General features: G+C 31.8%; 1 protein-coding gene across 8 annotated transcripts in view; it reads left to right on the forward strand.

The window, feature by feature from the left end:
- Window positions 1-12,154, forward strand: part of LOC118202012 (homeobox protein OTX2-like) — a 232,008-nt gene that overhangs the window by 75,005 nt on the left and 144,849 nt on the right. For 6 of the 8 annotated variants that reach the window (XM_085809881.1, XM_085809886.1, XM_085809889.1 and 3 more), the window contains exon 2: window positions 4,589-4,656. In XM_085809881.1, coding sequence (XP_085666007.1) covers window positions 4,620-4,656 — 37 coding nt within the window. In that variant the 5' untranslated portion in view covers window positions 4,589-4,619. Of the gene's footprint in view, window positions 1-1,854; window positions 1,989-4,588; window positions 4,657-12,154 lie in introns of those variants that run through there. The other 2 variants (XM_085809882.1, XM_085809890.1) reach the window with 1 other exon arrangement.

Raw genomic sequence — 12,154 nt, forward strand, 5'->3', positions numbered from 1 at the left:
CGGGGTTTAAATGTATCCAAACCTCAGAGACCTCTCTCAATGGCGGCGCAGACCCCCACAGTCGCAGCCCGGCTTTATACAAAGCCTGTGGACAAGTTTTCAAATTGTAACGTTAAGCAGGGCTCTCTTTCTTTAACCCTGAACGCTAAGACAAAAAAGTACGAGTCAACTTTGCCTCGGGACACCAGTCCCTCGGCATCGAAATCGCTTGGTGCCTTGTCCGCTCTGTCAGTCCCCGTCACTGGGACTACGGAGGCCATCGATTGGGTAGGCTATCTCCAATCTAGCTTCACAACAGCCTGAGGAACGAACACGACAGTACCAGTACGGTCCCTGCCAAGCCTGAACCAACTGAGAATAAACTCGGGCTCTAGTCCTATGAAGACAACTTATATACCCCCTGGTCGAGACTGCCTAAGTACAGATCCTAGCCAGTATTTCCCAGGAATTCATCTGAGTTAACCCCCGGGGGGGGCTGACTCAGCAACCTACATAGGCGATAGACTAACTGAGCGGCCAGAATGCGTAATCTCTATTTAAGATTAGCAACTGGAGGACTAAACAAACGTGCGCTACACTAGCGAAATCACGCTCTGTCTAATCCTCTCGTTTCATCGGTTTAAATATACTCTCTTACATACTTGATTTGCATCTTGGCAAGGAAATGTGTGGGGAAATAGAGATTTCAGAAAAGATACCAAAATTTAAATAACTGGTTAGTGAACTAAGGGTAACCTTACAACTTCATTTCATTATGACAAATGCTGAGATCTGTAGTTCAGTTATAAAATTAACTACATTTGGAAAATTTAATTTTAATATAATTAAATTTGAAATATTTAATTCCAATAACTTCAAATTTGAAGCACTTGCTTCTAATAATACTCCGCTTGAAAAATTTATATTCTAATAATAGCAAATTTAAAATATTTACATTCAATATCCTTCCAAAAGAACTAATTACTTATCTATCTTTAAGCGTGATTTAAAGCCATTATTTACGTATTTATCTGCCGTCTGCAACTCTGCAGCAATTAAAAACAATTTCTGAAAACAGTTTCCATATTGATTTCTATTTAGATAGTGACTTTTTTTGCTTCATCTTTTTTGATATTTCTTTATATTTTTCATCCTCTTTCAAAAAGAAAAAGAAAAAGCATGCTTCATCTCACTGATGACATCTGCCTCATCTCACTAGGCTCATTCATCTGGTTATAAGTAGATGTTATTTTAAATTGCGTTCATTAATGTAAAAATAGTCATTATTTATTTTACCTGCAAAAAAGATGGTCTTCTTCAAGTTCATTTTGGTTCACCTTTTTATTAATTTCCGGTTTAATAACCTACGCACCGGAAAGAGCTTAAAATACCTTACATTTTGAAATACAAGAGAAGAATAGTTCTGGTAAATCTGCGACTTCTGGGGCAGGAACATAATTATTTTGTCAATGATATGTGACTATTCACGTGTGGATCGGCCGATGTTTACATCATCTGTGCGCGTGAACCATAAAAATCTTTTTGGAGACGATGTTTCTTTTATTTACCAATAATTTCCTGGCGGATTATCTTCCCATTGCAACTTTAGCCAAATCTCAGTTTGTAAAAGCAAATTGTTATTTTTTCTTTAGTTGTTTAAGTTATAGGATTTTTTTCTGCAAACGTTCACTTTTGCTTTAATAACGTCGTTGACCCTTCCATTAAGATTAATCAACCGCGCTAAAGAGGAGAACAATGAACTGGGACTCGCATCTCCCGCTGCTGGGACTTAACTTCTTGCATCCAGTCTTCATCTGGACTGGAGTCGCTGAACTCTTTTCATCAAGTAGATTATCTCATAAAAGTAAACACCTACGGAAGCAAATGGTGCAGTCAAATTTTGATAAATTTTCTATCAGGTTGAAAGAATATACTGCAGCTTTCGAAGAACTTCGGCGCAGTACGGAATTTCTAACAGCGCTGGGGCTTCGGACATCTTACGGATCAGTGTAAGTTTCTTATTTATTTTTTTACCTTTTGCAATATTCCGTCAAAGATTTTAAGGTCATTAGCAACATATTCGGATTGCCACGCAATATCCTTTTCTAGTTATACCTTGGGAAGGATTTGTTTCATATTAATGAAAAGTAACCTAGTTAAGAACTAGTTTTCTAATACCAAGAAGTATGTTTACTTAATATGCACGTGATTTTTATTTCATACGCATTTTGCTTTAAACTGCTTTCTAGTCCCCACTTCTTTTTCTTTTCTTCTTCTTTTTTTTTGGGGGGGGTGGAGGTATATGAATTAGATTCAATTTAAAGCATTAGTATTTCCATTAATTTTTCAGTGTACGAAAACAAACTGGTTTTTCAATGATCAGCAGTACCTTTTGTTTTATGCTTAATAAATATAATAATTAAAATAGAATAAATAAAACATGTAACTGATGGTGAAAATCCGCTTCCTGAAAATAATATATATCCTAGAGTTTTTAATATTTTTAAAAAATCCAGTTTAAATACAATATTTGCACTTTTTTCTATAAAATAAGGAAATGATTTCTATTTTTAAGAAGGAAATGATTTTCATAATTTTGAATTATTAACTCCTTATAAGATTGTAGATACGTAAGAAATTATTTATTTTAAATTGAATAAGAACTTGCTTTATAATTAATGAGCTGTTAATAAATTTGCTTTATAATTAATAAGCTGCTAATAAATTTGCTTTATAATTAATAAGTGGCTAATAAACCTACGTTATAATTAATAAGCTGTTAAATAGCGATTTTTATCAAATATTTTTAATTCAATATTCCATCACTCACACCTTTACTGAACGATTACATAGTCCATTATTTTTCTCTTTTGTAGACGCGTTTTCTGTATTTTAAAATAAGTATTTTTCTAAAAACACCTAAAATAATTATTTCCTCTCCCACAACTTAATTATTGTAGTTTCTGATATTATCTACTAGAATTGAAACATTTTTCTTGCCTGTATTGCACAAGTACCTACATCTGATTGATGGTGCGAATAATAATATGCATCGTGATTGCCTTTATAACCATGAACCTCCATAAAATCTAAACGAAATGTGATATAATTTTTTTTTTTTTTTCTGGTGGGGAGCAACACATTGATATTTATTTGTATACAAAATCCGCTTACTTATTTTCTTGTACAATTCATAGCGTGCAGAATACTTATGTTAAGTACTCTTCAGAAAAGCTGAGTGCATAGTACAATTCACAGTGAACATCAGATACACTTGTCTAAGAGAATTTTCGCATTCCGGAAAGTCCATCATCAAGACTTTAAAAACATGAGCGGCACTAAACGTTTGTAGAGACTCCTATTGTGTTTCAGAAAAATGGTAATAGCCTAAGACGCATAACTGAGAAGGATATTGAATCCATTTTGTAAATTTGCTAAGTACAGAGAAGTACATTCGCTTAAACTCCAGGCATTTGAGCTACCACCTACAAGAAATGTTGCTATTGACTTACTTGTACCTGGCTGCCACCAGAGTACATTTGTTACCAACACTGCAACACAAGGGTAAACCTGCATGTCCTAAGACTAGACCTGCCTGAACTTTGTTGAAACCCCAATGAACTAGTTCCCCGTGCTTTTCATTTAACAAGCGTATGCTTGGCAAGCCGTTACCTTTTCCTGAAGTACACTACAGATCTCCACAGAGCTGTTTTCGCCACACTCGTATTTAAAGTCTGGATGGGGTATTTTTTCTGTATTTTGTGAGGCATTTCTTCGGATTTATTTTCCCACTTTATATCTATGAACACTGGGCCTACGGAATAGCTGTTACAAACTATGGGTGTCACCCGTGAAGGAAAAAAAAAATATGAATATAGATGTAGCTTTGTGAATTTTGGTTACGAATGTGAAAAAAATAATAATCTTATCTGCTCAAGGTTTTATGAAAACAAAAACTGAGAAAGCAATATTGAAATCTGCAGATTTCATATGAGATGAATCGTGAATTCTGAGTCCGGTAATGAAGATGAATAATAAATAATATGACTCTTAGTCATATTAGTTAGTTAGTGACTTCACTAACTTCTGAAACGATGAGAAATTTCTTTATTTAAAACTGCTTTTTTTGCGACAGATATTTTCATTCATAAACCATACGTGGCCCCATTTCCCGCTGTCCGTAATAACAGACGTAAACTTCTTTGCAACTTTAAGCAAAATACAAGTAAAAGAAGTACACAAGAGGGAAATCCCCAATGAACTAACAGTGAGTCAAAATGACGTCTTCTGTGCCATCCCACAACTTCGTTGTCCCTACTTGAGATGGCCAACGTTGATAAAACTAGTTAAGGCTTGCACTTACAATAAGATTATGATCATTGCTTTCATCATCAACTCCGTTTTGACCTATTGACAAGTGATGTGAATTCATTTCCTGTTGATGTAGTTCACGCACTTTGTAACTGTTACGTTTTATCTGCAATCTTTTTAATGCATGCAAGCATTTTAATTTAATTGTCTATAGTAATATTTTCTTTCTTCTGAAGCTTCAGGTATAATAATATGGCATTGTTCGTGGCCACCTCACAGATTGCATTTTCATTTTCAGGCAATATTAATATACACTGGAAACCGCTTGAATGCTGACCTTTGATTTTGAATTTATGGACAATTTTGGTAAGTGTTTCCAATTCTTTTTCAATTTTTGTTATTTACCATTTTCAAAAGTATTAATTTCTAGAAAGTGCAAATGATTTTTACAAAAACAACTATGTATTTACGTGATTTACTCGTACAATAGTTTAGTTTGTCAGTCTTCTTTAGTCAAAATAAACTAGAAAACTTATTATTAGGGATTCATATTAAATTACTCAGTTGATTTATGAAATAAAATCATCAGTCGTAAGGTTTGTATAATAAGTTAACTTGCTTTTGCTTTTAATACTCAAACCGTGCATAGCTAAATTTAATTTTCGAAGTTTATTGCTTACATCCGTATTTTGTTATTACGTATTTTATCGTAACTGAATGTGTTTCCTTAGCATAGAATGTTATTCTAAACCTTTGTTCTTGATGTCTGAGAAGCGTTAAAAGTTAAGTTTGGAAGAATGAAAACTTCACCCCACAAATGAAATCAAAAACGCTATCACTCTCACCGAGATAGGAGAGAGCGGGACTATAATCTTAAAAACTCTACCTAAGAATAAAATTAATCTAAAATTTCAGAACTGCATATTTGAAAATTGGCCTTTCAGAATTTTTTTTTTATATTAGATGTTCCATGATCTCAGCAGTTAAATTTTATCTACAAATTTTTAATACATTGTTTTCATTAACTTAGATAAGGTAAATATATCAATTATTTTCGAACAAACTTTTTATGCGAAAACAGCTTATGAATAGAACTTGTGTAATTAAATTATGTAAACTTAAGAACCATTGCCAATTCTCTTGAAACAGGTACACATGCTGGTTAAAAATTTTGCACACTATTTCTGTGCGTTTGGTTTATTCTTGTATCACTTTATTATAATGAACATACGAAGATTATAGTCGTACTTAGTCAGTTTTTCAGCAATGGTATTTGACATTTACAGTACTAGAGATTCAATCTAAATCAATGATTCATATAAAATGTTAAGCTTTTTAAATAGGAATAATTAACATTCAATCCATTCAAGCGTTTCCAAATTTCGTACTTCGTTGGAAATTCTATTACCACATACTTAGTTTTGTAAAAATGGCACTAGGAAATTGTAAAATTCCAACCCTATATATTATTACACTAACTGTCACTGCTAGATAAAAAACTTTTCAAATTCATTACATTATATTTTAATCTGATTAATTTTAAATGCTTAAAACTACACATTAAAGTAAAATTTTCTGTGAAGTACAGGGGGGTAGAAAAGTAATTCTCATATTTTTCCATATGACGAAAATTCGGGGGTAGTTTTCTACCCCGACGCAGGCACTGAGTTTTGGATGTAGTAGATCCACATTTCATATTTTAAGGTGCAATTTCACTGCTTTCAATAATGTAAAGGTAAAAAATCATCATTTTTATTTATATTATTTTACATATTTCAAAACAAAAATCAATGCAAATTTATTATTTCATGAGTATTAAGAAGGAAAAAAAAATTATGTGATTGTGAGATAAAAGTAATGAATCTGAAAAGTTTCTGGTAATAAATATCAAGCATTTTTAACACAGTTGTGTTAAGCGGTGTTTACTTAAAAAACAAAATTGTGCAGAAGCTTCACGATACTTTAAACGGATCAAATATTGTTTCATGGCATATAAAAAATACACTTTGTCATGATGTATATTCAGATATTTCTAATAATGAGAAGGCTTTGTAACATAAGTCGCTGTTATTGGCATATCATTTGAGCTCGTTTAATACAGTTGTTATTAGGAATAAATTTCAATTTTAATTACATCGAGGCACAAGCAGTTAGTTCCTCCTCCTTTTGTAATTAGGTATTTTTTAACGTATGAATTTTCTGATTTCTTTCGTTTTTATTATTTGCTACAGACTATCTTCTTTACATAGGAATTTCCCACTTAAAAAGACTTTCTTGTTATACATCAAGGCGTTTAAGACTGCTATCAATTTTTTCTATGCAAAGATCTACGATCTAATTCAGTCTCCCCCAAAAGAAATTTAACGCTGTTAAGTAGTTCAGATTGCATGTCATCCTTACAGTAAGCGCTTTACGAAAGTGCTGTCGACTTCAGAACGATTGTTTTTTTCCTTTTTTTTTCGCCCTAATGACGATTTGTTTTATTTCGTCATCCTGTAAGTAGCTTCCGATTTGCACGAGCGCTAATTTCCGACAAGGTATGTAAAAAAAAATATATATATATATAAGAACCAAAAAGAAAATTTCACGAGCGAAGCGCGGGAATCGAAAACAAGAGGAGAAAGAATATTCCAAAAAACGCAAGGAATGTAATTGCTTCCACAAAATTGGAGACTCTGCTAATGAAATCCTCTTAGTAAATTAAAAATGGCGGAGATTTATTAGAAATATAAGTTCTTCTAAATGTTAATACGTTTAAGTAGTTTCAGTTTTCTTTGACAATCTGTAAGAGCTAAATGAAGTCTAGGGTCATATCTGTAATCGGACTAACGATGGCTGATGTTCTTTGAAAATCGATTCTTTGAAGTTTAAATTTAATAAAATAACCAAGCATTCGCTCCGTTTCTACGGAGGTTACAATTAAAGAAAATGTATAATCGACAGAAGAGGAGGATCGGACGGAGGACTTGAGTGCCGTTGTGTGGAAAAAATGAATAGCCATGTACTGTAGTCAGCAAATAAAATAATTTTCATCATATGAGAGGGTTACCAGATTAAAATTATAATCAGAACTTCAACAATTATAATAAAAAGGCCATAAAAAAACGAACGGATTTAAATATAATTTTCATACTATCATGCACTAGAATCTCCAGATCTGTGAGAGGTAATCTCTGTCCACTGAAATGAGTAGGATTTGCGGCATGAGTCGTGACAGATAAGTCTTTTGTCATTTATGAAGGTGTAATGAAATCTTTAAAGCGTTTATTTTTAAGTTTTAACTTAACCCAGGCTCTCATTTAACAGCTCATAAATGTCAAATATCCATAATTAGTAACTGAGACTACTGCATTACTAGCTAGTTCTATTAAACAACTAAAGGCAGTTTAGAAAAAAGTAGTAGACTTTGTGTATAAAGAACAACCTAATATTGCCTCTTGTCTAGTAACTTTAAATAGTAATAGTGATTACTCTACAAAAAGCCGATTAGTGTGAATGACATTTCATCGTTTTTTAATACGATCACGAATTACAAGGTTAAATTTCAAGATGTACAGACGAAACTGGATTCTGAAGCTTAGTTTCTTTGCTGTTATTATTACCCCCCCCCCAAAAAAAATCAGAAAGTTTGAAATTTGAATTTTTTTTAACCACAGGAAAACTCACTGTTTTTTTACTGTGTTAATTTCAGTGCTAACGTCCGTGCATGACACTCCTCAAATTATTTTTAAAAGTGAGAAATGAGCTGTTTTGCATTACTAATCTGAATATGTTTATACAAGACAATTTGTTTATGCTCATATCAGTTACACATCAAGAGGTGACATTGAAGGAGGCATATTGCAACAGTAAAAAACGATTGTTTTTTTTAACTTTCATTGAAACTTTTTTAACATTTTAGAGTTTGATGTAGTTCTTCGAAATAATGAGCACTTACATTATATAATATGGTAGTATATAATATGGTAGTATGCAATTCTTATTTTAAAAATTAAATTGCATTTTAACAAACTGCCCTAATGATTCTCTTACAATAATAACGACCAATATCACATAAAGATCTATGTAACGTTCACATGCTTCTTGAAAGAGCGAAGAAACTTAACTTTTCTGGAATTCATCAATCATTAAATCATCTGAATTGAGGCCTTCCAAAATGTGAACGTATAAAAGGAGGACCAGGATTAATTGTTCGTACTGAGCAGTTATTAGGACAGAAAATACACGTAGTAACTAGAAGTCATTTCGAGTAATAAGCTTTTCTAATTTAACTTCTTAAAAGTAGAAGCATTTATTTATTATTTAAAAGTATTTATCACGGTAAAAACAAAATTATTAAATTTTGGCAATTCGATTAATTTTAGTGAAGTTTTGGTTTGGTCTGGAAGTACAATTCAGTGAAACTGTGTATGCTTCTTATAATATTTATAAAAAAACTTAACTGTAAAGCTCATTTAAATTTATGCATTCAAATGTAATTAGTTTAAGGTCTACTGTAGCCTTTTTGAATTCATTATCTAGATCACCACTAAAGTCAGTCTATTCTACAGTAGTGAATCGTATGGTTTCTGCAGCAGTGAATCGCAGTGAATCGCAGTGAATCGTATGGTAACAGGACAAAACCATTTTGAAAGGTGAGGCGACAAGTTTTGGTACTATCGAGCAAAAAAGGGATCTAAACTGAGATGGATTGTGAAATATTATTTTTTCCTTTGTACTCTTGTTAAATACTTCAAGATCGAGTACCTTGTTCTTATGTATGTCTGCAACATTAGAGATAAAGTCCTGCTTATTCATGCGAATTAATATTACGCGCACGAAAGAAAGAATTGAGTTACTGAAGAAATACAGAATAACAAAGCTTTTACAGTCTAATAACAATGGGACTTGCTTAATAATTTTTAAATAAAAGTTCGGTAACTATATAATATTCAATAACACTCAGCGTGGTTCCTTTCAGTAAAAATCTCACATCAATCTATTATAATAAGTCATTGCACTCTGCAGCAGTGAATCGTATGGTTTTCCTGTTAACATTTTCAAACATTTTTTATAAAACGAGTATTTTACTAAATTTGAAATTATGAACATTTAATGAGGAAAAGTATAAATTAAATTTTCTGTTCCTCTATAGAAGAACTTGAGGGCTAAAGTGGAAATGTTGCATTATTTTCGAAGAAATGTGGGAGGAAGTGGGAATCTGTCTCAACAAATTTGTAGTTCATTTACATAATATTTTTCGCATATGCATAGCTAATAACAACAGATTCTTCATATCACCTTAAACAATTATTTAGAAGATAGGATTTAGAGGTTAGAACTAAAAGATGAAATTTAAATTTAGTAATGCAACTGAAATCTGATATTTAAGTAAATTAAGTACGAGAAAGTTTTTTTTTTTTTTTTTTTTTCCAGCAATTAAAAAGAACAGTTAAATTACTGATGTTACCTTCATATTAGGGCGAACTTCATATTAAGCCAAACTCATTAACTGAATTTTCTAGGAAGACGAGATATGTTAGTCATACTGTAGAAAATAAAATGTTTTTTCATTATAATTTTACCAGGAATATGTATTTAATTAATTATATGTATTGACTGATACATTTAGGAAATAAAATGAAAGAACGTTGAATAAGTATTATTAGTCACAGAGGCAGTGAAAACATAAACTATCAATCATACTAGGCACATTCCCTGATGGCGCAATAAAGAAATAATTAAACACAATTTTATTTTTGAATAGCAAAACGTTAATCATTTATGTCATTGTTTATTGGTTGCTTAGTTACCTGATTATGATAACGCAAGGTACTGATATGAAGCCGTTATATTAACTGCATATTTTACATATTATTTAAAGTTAGCTAGCTTAGCAGTATCACAGTGTGTTAAATAACGAAGAAATCTTAAGTCACTCTGGTACAAAATTATTCAAGCTGTATATTCAGTCGAAAAGAGACTCGTTGATTTGAAATGTATGTCACCGTTGGCAATAGCAGATATTCGTTGGGGTTAAATGCGGCCTGAGCATTTTTTTCCTGAGATAGATTCGTCTCTTCGCATTTTTTCAACCCCCCTCCCCGGAATGAATCGAATGTTGAAAGTTTGTCATTTATCATTCCTAACTAAAGGGAGGGGAAGCAGATATATAATGATATAATATTAATGCATCATTAAAATGCATGAATGCTATAATAATAATAATAATAAATATTGGTAAATTCTCATTTACTAAATTAGAAAAATTCACAAATTAAAAATTAAAATTCACATGCACTTTTTAAATAATTCTTTACAACTGTCCTGTCCTTATTTAAAGTTGACCAAAACGCCGACAAAGGACGGTCGTTGTTCTTTAATTTTATAACTACGTATATTACGCACGGGGGATTACTTATTTTTCTATTTGAAATGGTTTAGGAGGTATGTTTGCGATTGGCAAAAGCTCCTTAATGGTTTTTGAATAGTTATATTAATCATAATGGAATCACGTGATCAATTAAAAATTGTCAGCTGTGTAAATTTTGTATTCAAGCGTGAATAAAACGTTTTAGCCCGAGCCACACTAATCTGATCAAAATTTATATATGAGTGAATAAAACTATTTTAGCCTTGGCAACACAAGATTTAGGTAGAATAGAATAATTTAAGCATCAAATAGACTATTTTAGCTTGGGCGGCACAAGATATAGAATTTGAATGAAGTTAGTATTCAGTAACAGTTTAGGCTACAAAAAGAGTTATCAGTTAATGTTTTTTAAATAAAAATATGCAAAATATAAGAAAATTAAGTATGAAAATATCAAATAATTTGTTTGGGTATTTCATGTCTTATAAACCCCAGATTCAGTGCCTAACAGCATATTTCTGATATGGAGACTTGTAAAGTGTGACGGAGAAAGTACACTCGAATTACTTTTCAACTTATCACGCCATATTGCGAAGTATGGCCTTCAAACTTTAATAAATAAAAACGAAATTTTATGTAATTATTATTATATTATCTTGCAGGGTTAAGAATAATTAACGGTACTCACAGACAATTCTTTTAACTTTTCAAATTTTTTATTGCATTTCCTGTTTCTTAAAACTATAATTTAATAGTACACCTTATAAAAAGAAGAATTGCTTGTTTCGAAATAACGAATTCGTTTTGCATTTATATATATTTTGAAACCTTCGAAAATTCTTTACATGTTCCTGAGAAAATGAATTATTCAAGTAAATAGAAATGCAGAGAAACATGCAAGTCAACAGATTTTGCAATTATGAAAGTTTCAAATATCTCAAAAAAAAAAAAAAAAAAAAAAAAAAAAAAAAAAAAAATCAGTGCTACCACATTGAAATATTCAGTTATTAAAATTGTATTAGTCAAACACTTTTTAATTAATATCTTTTCTCCCCCCTTATCTATTTGCTCCTAATGATTTAATCTTGAAATGTCACATTTAAAAAAGCAAATACTTGTATAAGATTTTGATTTGATTTGGTTTTAGTTTATAATGGCAACGTACACTAGGGCTACGTGCCTAAGGGGAGGGATGTCTTTGTAGAGGACTTTCTAGGAGGAACTGGCTCGTGTACGCGCTGCACATGGAGAAAACCTCGAAAATGCCCATGCAGCCAGCCCTTTCACCTGGATTCGAGCCCAGGTCGAAGCTACCAGAGTTCTAGAATTTTACTTTTCGGCCGTTGGTGGGCCACTTGTATCAAAATTCAAATTTCGCGTTTTGATACTACCAATCTAACCAGGAAAATTTTTTTCAGTTCATTTCAGTTTCTTTTCCCTTCGTTAAAGTTAAAAATAACTTTTAAAAGTACATTTATTTCAATTACGATTCATAGTAAAGTAGTGAAATGA

Source organism: Stegodyphus dumicola, chromosome X2 (genome assembly GCF_044657685.1).
Source record: "Stegodyphus dumicola isolate Sdum_Otavi_A_Nest chromosome X2, ASM4465768v1".
Classification (NCBI taxonomy): Eukaryota; Metazoa; Arthropoda; class Arachnida; order Araneae; family Eresidae; genus Stegodyphus; species Stegodyphus dumicola.